The 12,395-nt window shown below is 49.6% G+C and overlaps 6 protein-coding genes and 1 non-coding gene across 7 annotated transcripts; 4 read left to right on the top strand and 3 right to left on the bottom strand.

Moving 5' to 3' along the window:
• The first annotated feature begins 740 nt into the window (after positions 1-740).
• On the top strand, positions 741-3,421 carry cdcA (phosphoprotein phosphatase CDC14). The gene is made up of 3 exons (XM_025680250.1): positions 741-1,127; positions 1,240-1,774; positions 1,826-3,421. Exons 1-3 carry the CDS (start codon positions 1,082-1,084, stop codon positions 3,066-3,068), a joined length of 1,824 nt encoding a protein of 607 aa, XP_025534322.1. The 5' UTR covers positions 741-1,081; the 3' UTR covers positions 3,069-3,421.
• Positions 3,422-3,996: 575 nt separating this feature from the next.
• On the top strand, positions 3,997-4,068 carry BO79DRAFT_t257. The gene has a single exon. It is a non-coding gene; the product is annotated as a tRNA-Gly (tRNA).
• A 387-nt stretch (positions 4,069-4,455) lies between these two features.
• Positions 4,456-5,241, bottom strand: BO79DRAFT_182856 (HD domain-containing protein; the record flags this gene model as incomplete). The annotated part of the gene is made up of 3 exons (XM_025680249.1): positions 4,456-4,705; positions 4,789-5,017; positions 5,103-5,241. The coding sequence occupies 3 exons, from the start codon at positions 5,239-5,241 to the stop codon at positions 4,456-4,458; spliced, it is 618 nt and encodes a 205-aa protein (XP_025534321.1).
• A 424-nt stretch (positions 5,242-5,665) lies between these two features.
• On the bottom strand, positions 5,666-6,682 carry BO79DRAFT_204577 (phytanoyl-CoA dioxygenase family protein; the record flags this gene model as incomplete). Its single annotated transcript, XM_025681797.1, has 4 exons — positions 6,484-6,682; positions 6,250-6,424; positions 5,978-6,196; positions 5,666-5,925 (listed from the first exon to the last, which is right to left on the bottom strand). Exons 1-4 carry the CDS (start codon positions 6,655-6,657, stop codon positions 5,666-5,668), a joined length of 828 nt encoding a protein of 275 aa, XP_025534320.1. The 5' UTR covers positions 6,658-6,682.
• A 623-nt stretch (positions 6,683-7,305) lies between these two features.
• On the top strand, positions 7,306-9,313 carry BO79DRAFT_277757 (MFS general substrate transporter; the record flags this gene model as incomplete). The annotated part of the gene is made up of 8 exons (XM_025687840.1): positions 7,306-7,601; positions 7,648-7,717; positions 7,780-7,974; positions 8,032-8,197; positions 8,255-8,356; positions 8,408-8,537; positions 8,583-8,695; positions 8,753-9,313. The coding sequence occupies exons 1-8, from the start codon at positions 7,409-7,411 to the stop codon at positions 9,311-9,313; spliced, it is 1,530 nt and encodes a 509-aa protein (XP_025534319.1). The 5' UTR covers positions 7,306-7,408.
• Positions 9,314-9,398: 85 nt separating this feature from the next.
• BO79DRAFT_204575 (uncharacterized protein) lies at positions 9,399-10,683 on the bottom strand (the record flags this gene model as incomplete). The annotated part of the gene is made up of 2 exons (XM_025681796.1): positions 10,656-10,683; positions 9,399-10,610 (listed from the first exon to the last, which is right to left on the bottom strand). Exon 2 carries the CDS (start codon positions 10,503-10,505, stop codon positions 9,399-9,401), a length of 1,107 nt encoding a protein of 368 aa, XP_025534318.1. The 5' UTR covers positions 10,506-10,610; positions 10,656-10,683.
• A 585-nt stretch (positions 10,684-11,268) lies between these two features.
• On the top strand, positions 11,269-12,369 carry BO79DRAFT_260146 (uncharacterized protein; the record flags this gene model as incomplete). The annotated part of the gene is made up of 1 exon (XM_025686394.1): positions 11,269-12,369. The coding sequence occupies one exon, from the start codon at positions 11,269-11,271 to the stop codon at positions 12,367-12,369; it is 1,101 nt and encodes a 366-aa protein (XP_025534317.1).
• Positions 12,370-12,395: the final 26 nt, after the last annotated feature.

Here is a 12,395-nt window from a genome sequence, read left to right as displayed (position 1 = left end):
AGAATTGTCTGCAGTTTGTTGTCCCTAATTTTGCGCAGCTCTACTTAGTAGTTGCTGTATTCATATTTCTAGCCCATTATCAGAATCACTTATATTAGTGCTGCGCGATTGTCTGAAGTTTTCGTCTGTTAGTACCATCGTGGCGTAATGTTGAAGACATATGTGGTCCACTATATATATATGTCGACACGACTAGCTTCAGACAGGTGAAGTAAATCCTGGTCAGAATTGCAGCAATGAACACAGCAGGAATGACAGAGAAAAGTTTAAGTGAGGGCTGGCTGAAGAAACAATCCGGACGGTGAGACCTTCGTACTGATGAGGGGACCAAGTTGATGCGACAACCATCCTGATACCAACAACAATGGCCGCAAAACAAACAATGGTCACGGGCTGTCACATGGTTAGGGGTGCAAATGTTTGTGGCTGGTGAGGATGGGTGTGGCGGACCGTTTGTTTGATCGGTTTGCCTGTGGAGAGGCAGCAGAAGCTGACTAAGATGACAGTCTCGTGACGGTCAGGGACATCACCCGGAGCTACGGCAGCCTGAGGCACCAGACGTTGTCCTGTCAACGGCGGCCGCTAGGCCGGATCAGGGGAATCACAACATAACAGCAGCCACTGAGCGTGCATCGCAGTTGCCCCCCAAAGCAGACTCATCGGCCTCGAGCCTATCTTCTTCTCGTGCGGCCAACTTTTCCCTCACTTCCTCTCCTCTCTCTTCCCCTCACGCTCCGCACTGTCGGTCTCCAGCCTCTACCGCTCCCTGTCCGGGCTCGTGTATATCTTCCTCCTCCTTCCCTGGACTTCCTCGTGCTATCCTTACCCTATCGGCACCCGTGTTTTATTTGCATCACCTTTTGTTTAGGAGCGCCAACAGATCAGATCATGAGCCTTTAGTCCAGAACTGTTATTTTGTTTACTTTTCTATCAATCGACAGAGCTCCTCGACTCCTTTCAATTGCAGCATTGCATCTCTTGACAGGTTCATCTTGTCAAGTATTTCCTTCCCTCATTCCTCGGACTACACGTTGCCCCCATTAGCGACTATTGTTTTGATTGTCGCATCGCCCAAGTCAAGATGGCTACCAACAGTGGTTATGGGCAAGTGATTGAATATATTCAAGGTTCGTTAGCTTCCTGCCATCGCCGATGAGCATGTTGGATTAGCAACAGCTGGAAACTACATCGTCAGTGGAAGTGTTTATGTGCAGCTTGCTAAATGTTCGGGCAAAACAGATCGTCTCTACCTCGCCTCCTACGATAACCCTCCCGATGCACGAACCCCATTTCCTTATCCCCTGGAGCAGCCGAGATCACCGTCCAAGCGCTCTGCGAGGGCTCAGCCTAGCACTCCTAGCAAGAAGCGCAGTCCCGTCTATTTCACAGTAGATGATGTCTTGTTGTACAACTCATTCCATGCCGATTTCGGCCCTCTACACATCGGTCACTTGTATCGGTTCGCGGTCCAGTTCCACGAGATTCTTGGGGAGCCTGAAAACCGTGATCGTGCAGTGGTGTTCTACTCTAAGACGGATGCACGAAGCCGTGCTAATGCTGCTTGTCTGGTTGCCTGCTACATGGTCCTGATCCAGGCCTGGCCCCCGCACCTCGCCCTGGCACCAATTGCGCAAGCCGATCCCCCGTACATGCCATTCCGTGACGCAGGCTATAGTCAGGCAGATTTCATTCTAAACATCCAGGATGTCGTCTATGGTGTGTGGAAAGCTAAGGAGCAGTCGCTCTGCAGCCTCAGGGACTTTAGTCTGGAAGAGTATGTATTATAGCAATTGGCTCTTATTGACTCTACTGACATCTTTGTTAGATACGAAAAGTTTGAGCGTGTTGACATGGGTGATTTTAACTGGATCACCCCGCAGTTCCTCGCTTTCGCCTCGCCGCAACATCAACCGATTGCGCCAATCCCTCAAAACACGCCCGAGTTCGCAGCGCTTCCATCCACCGTCTCTGAAGTCCTTTCTTCAAAGCTACCTCTTCCTTTCAAAAACGTTCTGGCGCACTTTTCATCCCGTAACATCGGCCTTGTTGTGAGACTGAACTCCGAGTTGTACTCTCCCTCCTACTTCACGGCTCTGGGCATCACCCATGTGGATATGATCTTTGAAGACGGAACCTGCCCTCCCCTGCCACTTGTGCGTCGCTTCATCAAAATGGCACACGAAACGATCTCTAAGAAGAAGGGCATTGCTGTTCACTGCAAGGCCGGTCTGGGACGGACTGGATGCTTAATCGGCGCATACCTCATCTACAGATACGGATTCACTGCCAACGAGATCATTGCTTTCATGAGATTCATGCGACCAGGCATGGTAGTCGGTCCTCAACAGCACTGGCTACACCTCAACCAGGGCTCTTTCCGCGAGTGGTGGTACGAGGACTCGATGAAGGAGAAGCTGGCTCAGATGCAGGCTGCTCCCATCACCCCTGGACGGCCATCTACCAGACAGCGGGCCAATGGACCTGTCGCTACGCCGCCGAACAACGGCCATTCTAAGCGTGCTGCTCTTGGCGAGATCGACCACAACGAAGGAGCTGGGGCCCCGGCGGAAGAGTACCTCCCCGCACCCACTCCTGGACAGCCTCGCAAGTCACACAGAAAAGACTCCCGCCATCACCCCTATGCCCGTACCACATCTGGAAGCTTGGTTGTCGACAAGGATGGCAACAAGAATTCCGAACAGACCAGCAACAGACACCACCGTCTTAGCAACGACAGCAGCGAGAGTGAAGAGGAGATTCAATTGCGTTTGTTGGCGAAGCGTTCCTCCAGATCCCCTGTCGCATCTCCCAGTCAGCGGTCCGTTAGTTACTCTGCTACGGTAACTGCTAGCTACACCCTGAATGACGATGATCGAGAGAATTGGGGCGATGCTGCCGCGTATGCAGCACCGAAGACTCCTGTCAGCACCAAGAGTGGCAGTGGAGCGATCGCAGTAACAAAGGTTCGGACGAGCCCCAGGCGTGCAACAGACACGAGGAGTGAGACGAAGGTTCGGAAGGCTAGCGGCCGCGTTGGCAGTGCTGGAAGTCCCACGCGGGTGAAATAAACGCCTCACCGGCGCAGGTATACTTCTTTTCTTCTCCGCGCTCTTGAGCCTTTTCAGATATCCTTTTCTTCATTTCTACTTTTTGCCTATTGTTGCTGCCGGGGTATAATATGTGCATAGTCCCGCGTATTTTCTCTTCTTTGCTACCTGCGCTTTGACTTTACACCTTCTTTTTTTGGCAATTCTTCGGTGCGGTTGTGGGTGTTGGGTTCTGGTGCAAAATCCATGGGTCTGGGTGTGCGTGTTTATGGCGTCTGGTTACACTGTCGATGGTCAAATGATATCTAGAAGTTTGTCTGGAATACACCAAGTCTTTGACTGGCACATGATGTTTATAGTGTGTCGAGTGGCTGTTATCGATCAAACGCGTTTCTCTGTACGTATATGATCTACGTCGATATGACCGATTCGTTATGACCTGTCTTTGTGGAATGGCTGCTCCGTAAATACTTCCTCAATCTCGGCCATTGTAGCAGTGAAGCTTCTCGCAGAATGCTCGTATGTCCACGCAGGTAGTAGTTTATCGATCGGCCCTCACTACCACCCTCGTATCGAGCGATGTAACGAACCACTTGATTTGGCAAGCAAATCATCCGCATCGCACTATCTCTGTTAGAAAGCAACCAATTGCATTTCTTCGACTGCGAAGCTATGCCACCTAAAGCAGTATACAGCAGCTACTACCCTCTACCACGGCCGTCCGACCTAAGAGAGGAACCGCTCGGTTCCAGCATCGTGGTCCCTGACGGCACTAAACAAATCAAGCCTTGGAAAAAGCGATATTCTACTTTTTTGACTGGCATCTGTCGAATATAGTAGTACTGAGTGTGTGGTATTTGCTATTCCATTTCATAGGATATTGACAATTGAATGCACATTTTGCAACTATGGGATATGAATATAGAATAGACATCATTCATAACAACTAGCATTGTTAGTCTAACGGTTATGATACTCGCCTTCCAAGCGAGTGGCCGGGGTTCGACTCCCCGACAATGCATCTTTTTTTTTTCTTCCGCTTAGTATACCTTCCGTCCTGCAAGTTGCTTCTCTTTTTGCGATAGAGCGTTGTTTAAGGAATGGGTCCAATAACTAGAATTATATTTTCTCACTGTACGCATCAATGAATAAATTGGAAAGGCTGTTTATCTCGTACGGCTTGGTTATTGACTTGTGTCGAGGGGTTGAAGCTTGTATGTTTGCATGCTACTCCTACTTTAGGATAGAGCCACGCTTCTCAGAAGTTGAGAACTATAACTTTGTCTACAAAATAGACACCCCTTCCAGCTATTTGTCACTGTCGTCATCGAAATTATACACTGTACCTTTCAATCTAACCCTAACAATCCTTCCATACTATAAATCATCAAACACTTGAGCAATTACCCTAACAAACCCCCTCCAAATGCACCCGAATCAAATCCCGATACTCCCCCGCCCTCGGCGTACTCTCCTCAATCCCCTGCACCTTCGCCGCATCATCCCAAAGCCTCAACTTGACCATCTCATCGCGCAACGGATCCGTCTCGAAGGCTTCTAACTCTGCTCCCTTGAACGGCCCGCCTTGAAACTCGAGTGATTTCTTCGATGCGGATGATAATGTCTCGTAGTATGCTTTGTCTGTGGCGGTGAGGTATCTACCACACACTCATTTGTCTTCTTATCAGTATACGATCTACATATAGTAGTTGTGGGAGCCAAGGGGAGGGGGGTAATGTACCGCTTCGCAGGAACATGACTCTCAACTAACCGACACACCTTCTCACTGAAGCCCAGTGAACGAAGGTATTCCGCTCCGATAGTCTCGTGGCCCATTCGACCGACATTCTCGGTGCATTTATTATCGTTATTGGATTTCAGGTTCATCCGGACTTCCTTCGTGGATGAGAGGGGGATAATTTGGCCGATGTCGTGGAGGAGGGCGGCGAGAATTAGTTCGGGGGATGCGCCTGGAAGGAGTTTATTTTGTCAGTCTATTTTGTTCGTTTCTTATGGTGATTATTCGGCATTCAAGTGGTTGAGCGGCTCTCGTACCTGATTTCCGGGCTTGGTGCGCGGCTTGTAGACAGTGTTCGAGCTGGCTGATGGATTCGCCGATGTAGTCGCCTTGTCCGTATTCTTCGAGGGAGGTCACGAGGTACGTGGCTTTTTCGAGGGGGGTTTGGAGGGCCATTATGAAGAATTGGGCCGGGGGGAGATGTGTGGAGGTGGTAGATAGTATGCTCTGGAGGGAGGGAAATGATATGGATGTGGGACGAGTGACCAGGGAGAAAGAGGGGTTTTATAGGTGCGATTTTCTGCTGGTTTCATGAACCCACGTGCTGTCGCTTCTATTAGCCTCGATTACGTTAATGCTGAATTGGATTATGAATATCATCTTCTGTCTTGGAATAATTGAATTTGGATCCTTGGCTGCGTGAACTTTTGATGATAGATATTGCTATGTTGTGGACAATCGTTTGATCTACATAATTTACTACTTCGTGGTATAGAATTAAGATGTAGAACGCCAGACTATCGACTCCTTCCTTCCAAATGTCTTATTCGCCCGTTCTTAGCAAGCTATGCATTCATGAAAATTGCACCCTAAATTTACGCTACGCAAGTACCGGCTGTTGACCCTCGACCGTCAGCATCGGGGAGCCGTAGCCATACCGCATTCTGCCCTCCTCATACGTCTCCCCCTCTTTACGCATGTGCGTGGCAGGCCACAGCTTGCGGCGGTCCTCATAGTACTGATCGTGCAGGTCGCCCTCAGCCAGACGGTTGTATGTGGCGTAGATTGCGCGTCGGTCCTTGGAGCTGGTGTTGGCGCCACTCTTGTGGGCAAGATAGGAGCCAAAAACGAGAATGTCACCTGAGTAAACTGATGGTTAATTTTTGACCAACAGTTTTCAGAACAAACATACCCGGTTGTAGATTGCAAGGTGTCCATGTTTGGCTCTTGACCCAGCCAGGCTCAATGCAGCGGTCCTCTCCAAGCGGTACCTCCATAAGGTGACTGCCGTTGACCACGTCAAGTCCACCATTCTCTGAGGTCATCTCGTCAACAGCAGCAAGCACCGTCAGGTGCTTAATTTTTTTGACATGGGTGTATGCATTGGCGTCGATGTGAGGAGAGAAGCCACCTGCGTCGTATTAGCTGCTTTTCTGTCTAGTGCAGCAGATGTTTTTTCCTTACCACTACCAGCGAGTTTGTAGTTGATCTTCTCTTTGAATAGGATCATGTCCTCTGTAGCTAGCTGACGGAGAACGCTTAAGATGCGTTCACCACGCAGAAAACTGTCGAAGCCAGCATGAGAATTGGCATAGTTTTCTGTGCGGCAGAGGACCCTTTTGCCTTCGGCATTGACTTCCTGCAGCCGGGATAAGTTCGCTAGCCGGTTGCTAAGAAAAGGTGACACTTGGGTCTCACCTCATAGGGCATATAAGTTGCATCTGGAGTCCTTGGGAGATCGTGTACTTCCTGAGTCCACTGTTGTAGGACCTTGGTCTCAGGAGGATTGAAGAAGCCCTGGATGAGCAAGTATCCCTTCTCCTCGTAGAACTGGAGTTGATCCTCTGTCAGCGCGTAATAGCTGTTATCCATGATGCCAGTCTTGCTATTGTCGGACTAATACTTCGGTTCAACCTGCAGAGAGCACATGTCCTTTTTCCCGACCGAGATTGGGGCCATCGCACTCATAAATCCTCTAATGCGAGCCCCCCTTGCTCGTGAACGTTACTTCCAGCTGCCGACCTTCATATGTCACTATGCCGGGCCGGTGCGAGGTCCGTGTTCCAGAGCGGGGAATGTCGGAGCACGAGGCAGAAGTATCAGCGAGGGGTTGCGCAGAGTCCAGGCACGAGACAGGCTGACCCTTGAAGGTATCTCGAGGCATAGAACCACTCAGGATGCGATAAAACGCCCATGTGCCCGGGACGAGGCGCTATCATAGGGCGCGGGCCGTTCTGATAAGCCCCGCCGGACTACGGGCCTTCCTGCCTAAGCGAGGCGGAGATCCCCGCCAGGGCCCTGTCTAGACTGGGTATAGTTTGTCCTTTCTGTTACATTAGATAGACCTCGCCGAAAACTCTCCGCCTGCTGTACGAAAGGTGGGTTCGTCTGCCAGCAGCGATGCAACACTATGTATCTCGTGCGAGCCATGCCGGCTGCCATTGGATAGCATGGCACGTTCTCGAGGAGTCCAGTGTTCCCAAAAGAACTATTAGCTGCACTGAAGTAGATGTAGTGAGGATGCAACGGACAAGTTAAGGACAGACTATAGCCCACGAAGTCGCAGTCATTCCTTTTGCCCGATAAAAACACCTCTACAGTCGACACATTGGCATCTTTTATCATGGCTATAGTAACCAATTGCTCCGCGACCGAACGGGTTGAAAACACCTTGAAGCATAGCCATCAGGTCGAGATAATCAAGCAAGATGACACCAATGCTATCGAGAATGGTGAGTTAGGGGCCTCATCAGGTGTTCTGAATGTTGTCGTCTCGGGACTGGGACTCTTCAGTGATGGATATAATGCTCAGATCAGTGAGTACACCTTTAGCGAAGCCTGTGCTTAGCATGTCATGCCCAGATTGCGTAAGGAACTTCACTAAACTCAGTATTCGCAAAGTCGGCTACATGGAGCCTCTATTTTCTGTCTTGTTTGTCCCCATCAGGAGCCCCATAGCTTAGGGCTATCTATTAACGCTGTCATTGGCATTAGGTATAAAAATACCATGTCCTCAAGCATCAAAACCAGACTATCAAACTCTTTCCTAATTGGAGAGATCTTTGGTATGCTCTTCTTCGGTGCTTTGATTGACCGAGTGGGAAGACGGACAGGAGTGGTGGCTACTACCTTGTTCTTGGTGCTTGGTATCATCTTGTCTGCTGCAGCACACGGTACCTCGGATTTGGGGTGAGACTCGCTTCAATTGAACGAAGTATTGACTAGAAGTTTTGACTCTGTGATTAGGATGTTTTGGATGATGATTGTAGCTCGCGGTATCGCTGGGTTCGGCGCTGGTGGCGAGTATCCTGTCTGCGCAACCAGTGCAACTGAAGCGGCTGATGAGACCGCCAGCCTCCGGAAGAAGAGAGGATTTCTGGTCGCGTCGACCACAGACTTTGCTGTGGATATGGTGCGTACCTTAATGCTCCTAGGACTGGGACCCACATCACTAAATGTATTTGATTAGGGTTTCGTGGCGGCCGGTATAGTAGCCCTCATTGTTCTCGCATGCTTCCACCAGGATGTCAAGGGTGGTGTTTGGAGAGTCTGTTTTGGGCTTGGTTTTGTGGTATGCTCTAAGAACCCTCAGCACGAAGTGATATATTGAAAACTGTGACAGATCCCGGTTTTCATGTGTTTCTTTCGGATTCGCATGATCAACTCGAAGCAATATCGCAAGCACGCTATAAAGTCGCGGTATCCATACTGGCTAGTCCTTCGGAGGTATTGGAAACCGATACTGGGAACCTGTAAGTTTTGTTCCTATAATTGCAAAAGCCGTCCTGATATATTAGCTCTCGCTTGGTTCTGCTACGACTTTGTCACGTATCCATTTGGACTCTTCACTTCTACCATCATCTCTCAACTTAGCCCAAACAATACAACCGTGGAAAATATTGGGTACGGTGTACGTGAACTAAGCAGCCGGATGTTATGATATGAAGATGCTGATATGGTCCACCAGACGGTTGTTAATTGCTTCTATCTCCCAGGCTGCCTACTGGGAGGGCTCCTGATGGATAAAATTGGAAGAAAGCAGAACATGACTCTCGGCTTCGTGCTCTGGGGTATATGGGGCTTCATTCTGGGCGGCGCTCTTCGCCCGATACAGTCAGTATTCCCGTTGTTCGTTGTTATGTACGGCATTTTCAACGCCCTGGGTGAGATGGGCCCCGGTGTGTCGACCTTTCTGTGCGCCGCAGAGTCATTCCCCACCCCTCTTCGTGGTCACTTCCTTGGTCTGGCCGCCGCAGTTGGAAAGGCGGGTGCATCAATCGGGACTGAAGTATTTACGCCCATTCAGGACTCGTTCTCAACCACCGAAAAAGGTCAACAAGCCGTCTTCCTGATAGGGTCGGCTTTCTGTATGGTTGGTGCGTTGATAGCGTGGTTCCTGATCCCGGATATGTCGCGAGAGCTGGAAACCGAGGACGCCAGGTTCAAGGCGTATTTGGAAGAGAACGGGTACGACATTAGCTCATATGGGGAGGCGCTCTGCGTGGAGCAAAAAGATAGACAGTTGTAATTTAGGAACGGTGAGAGGTCTCTCGGAGGAATCTTTCCAACGAAATGATACCGCGCGCAATTTATAATGCCAATGAGGTGGTAATCTAATCGTTCTCTTGCAGTGGATCTGATGTTGATGCTGAGTAACGCTCAAGCCCACCTGATTCAAAAGGGCGTTCCGTTTCTTGGACAGCCCAGGCAATACATTCGTGCCAGTCTAGCGGCAATGCCTTACGAACGGCAACAACTATTTCTCTCCCCCAGTATGCCATCCATATGTTTCTCCGCAGCCAGTCGAGAGTGACTGCGTAGTTGGCTAGAATGGACAGAGCCAAGGGCTCGCCAATGCGCACCATTGACCAGAAGTCTGACGGGCAAATAACAGCGAAATATGAAAATGTCATTTTGATGCGGCGATACATAATTGCCATTGCAAGGCTGTGTCTCAAAGTTTGTATAGTCGGTTCATATATACCCATGCGAGCGGCTTCGGGCGCCATTGCAGCGCGTGAAAGGAGTTTGCTTAGCACATCTTCGAGCTCAGCTGAAAGCACCGTCGGTGGAAACGGATGTGGCAACATCAGGGCGGACCAACGACTACGTATCATGGTTTTGTGATCAGCTTTGACGAGAAAGGATGATCCTCGAATGAGAGAGAAGACCTGGCGAAGCCTGTCGATAGGATCTTCTGTAGGCTCAGAGGGACGCTGGATCCCAAAAGTATAGAGGACGACAACGCACGAGAATGCAAAAACAGCATCATGATTTTCGGGTGTGATATTAGAAAGGTGTGGCCGAAACATTGCGACACCGAGATCATGATGTTGGATAGCCATGACCGTGTGTCTCTGTGGTGAAACCCCCTCAAGAGCCAAGTGTAAGGCACTCAATCCCAAAAGGCCGTGCAACAGAAAGTTGTGTTTGAAAGCCAGCCCAGTAACCCACTCTCCCCATAACGATTGGATTTGGTCTCGTGGTATGATGACGTCCGTGATACTTCTTGATGTGTGTAAAGCGTAGTGATTCATTAACCTCAGCCGTTCTTTTTCTGTATCTGTAAAGTCACATTCCATGTCAGAGTGTTCCGTACCAGGCGTGGAAGCTGCAACAGAAATCAAATCGGTAGGGGATTGGCTGCTATATCCGTCGGAAATGCTAGATGATTGGTGATTGATACGAGATGAGTCGTCTCTGGCCTGATTTGAAGGCATCTCATTTCTGGGTGCGACGAATACCAGATTCGCTGGCTGAGTAGCTAACGAGCAAGCCGAACCTATTCTTCTGCATCGGCCACATTGGGGTCTATCTTCGTCGCACTACTTACGATAAGCACGGGACACACACGGAGCCACGTAACTAACCTTTGTGCGATTCTTCTTACACTGCAAACAGCCATGTCGGCTCTTATTGTGGTAGCGCCTTTGGGGCATGAGCCGCGGTGCTATTAGACCGAGTCGATTTAAATAGAAACGGACCAATGATTCGGGGATCAATAGTGAACAAATAATGCGATGATAGAACGATGGATATCCTCTTGAAGGGCTGCTATAATAGTATGTTTAGTAATGACATGAAGGCTTAAGGCGCCGCGTGGCCCAGGGCAATTCGAGAACCGGCTGAATTAGATACCATAGCTCTGAGGTGAGAAGTGGCGCGGAGAAGGCAAGAGAGTAATACGTGAGCAGTGACCCGTGGATGATCGACACGCTAGCCCTTATTTGGCAATTTGTACGTGGTACGGTCTATAGTACCTGGGATCGAGCACCCTTTCAAGCTCTCCCTTTCGCTCATTGCTTGTCCACGAGAGAAGATGCATCGGATATTAACTGATATGATACTCCTATCCCCGATAAGCCCCTAAAGTCCGTGCAGAGTGGTTCCCTTCCCCTTATATACGAGACCCTCCGGGCCTCACTGCCCTGCCTCAAATTCGATACTCTTGTTCATAACCTCTCATTACTGTATCTATCTATCATGGTCGAATTAGACGACGTACGTGCCACGAACACTGCTCTAGTTCAGCGCCAGCCTTTGGTTGCTGTCTTCTTTGGTGGTACCTCAGGCATTGGTCACTATACCTTGCGTGCATTGGCCACGGCGGAAGCCAATGGTGGTAAAGGCTTTCGTGCATATATTGTTGGCAGAAATATCAAAGCCGCCGAAGAGATTATTGCAGAATGTCGTGGCATCTGCCCCAAAGCCCAGATCAGATTCTTGCAGACTGAAGATATCTCGCTAATCCAGAATGTTGATCGCGTCTGCGAAGAGATTGTTCAGATGGAAGAAAAGGAGCAACAAGACCCAAGGATCGACTACCTCATGCTAAGTCAGGGAGGGCCTATATACCAGCCACGGAAAGGTGCTTTCGAAATCATTGATTACATCTGCATTTCTGACAATTTCGCAGACACGAAAGAAGGTATCGACGTCACGATGTCCTTGATGTACTACTCTCGCATGAGAGCGATAACAAAGCTCCTTCCATTGCTACTCAAATCCACTCTCCCTGCAACAGTCGTTTCGGTTTTTGCCGCTGGTTACGAGCAAAAGCTATTTCCCGACGACCTCTCTTTGCGCGATCTAAATAACTATAACTATTCTACGGCTCGCTCACATATGATTTACATGCATGTGTGCTTCATGGAAACCTTGGCTGAGCAGAACCGCGGGGAGCTCAGTCTGATACACATCTTCCCTGGTCTCGTATTGGGACCCGGGTTTGAGAAGCATGACTTGCCTGCTTGGTTCAAAGTGCTGTGGCGTTACATATTTGTTCCCTTCTTCGCACCCTTCCTGACTGTTCCACCATCCGAGAGTGGTGACAGAATGCTGAGCCTGGCGTCATCTCGTTATCCGCCACGGGGGGCGACCTCTTCGCAGAACAAAGAGGAGACTACTGTGGGGACAGATGGTGAGCTTGGAAGCGGTGCTTACTCTCTTGGCAAGAATGGCGATACCAACTACAACGCCAAGTCCTATGAGAAGATTAACAAGGACGAACTGAGGCAGAGGGTGTGGAATCATACTATGAGCGCTTTCGAGACTATTGAGGCAGGTGAAGCTTTTGCGGATTGAGGGGGTGTTAAGGATAAATTAGGGGA

The sequence above is a fragment of the Aspergillus costaricaensis genome (genome assembly GCF_003184835.1).
Source record: "Aspergillus costaricaensis CBS 115574 unplaced genomic scaffold BO79scaffold_54, whole genome shotgun sequence".
Taxonomy (NCBI): Eukaryota; Fungi; Ascomycota; class Eurotiomycetes; order Eurotiales; family Aspergillaceae; genus Aspergillus; species Aspergillus costaricensis.
Note: the sequence above shows the minus strand (reverse complement) of the source record. Positions and strands in the feature narration are given on the sequence as shown.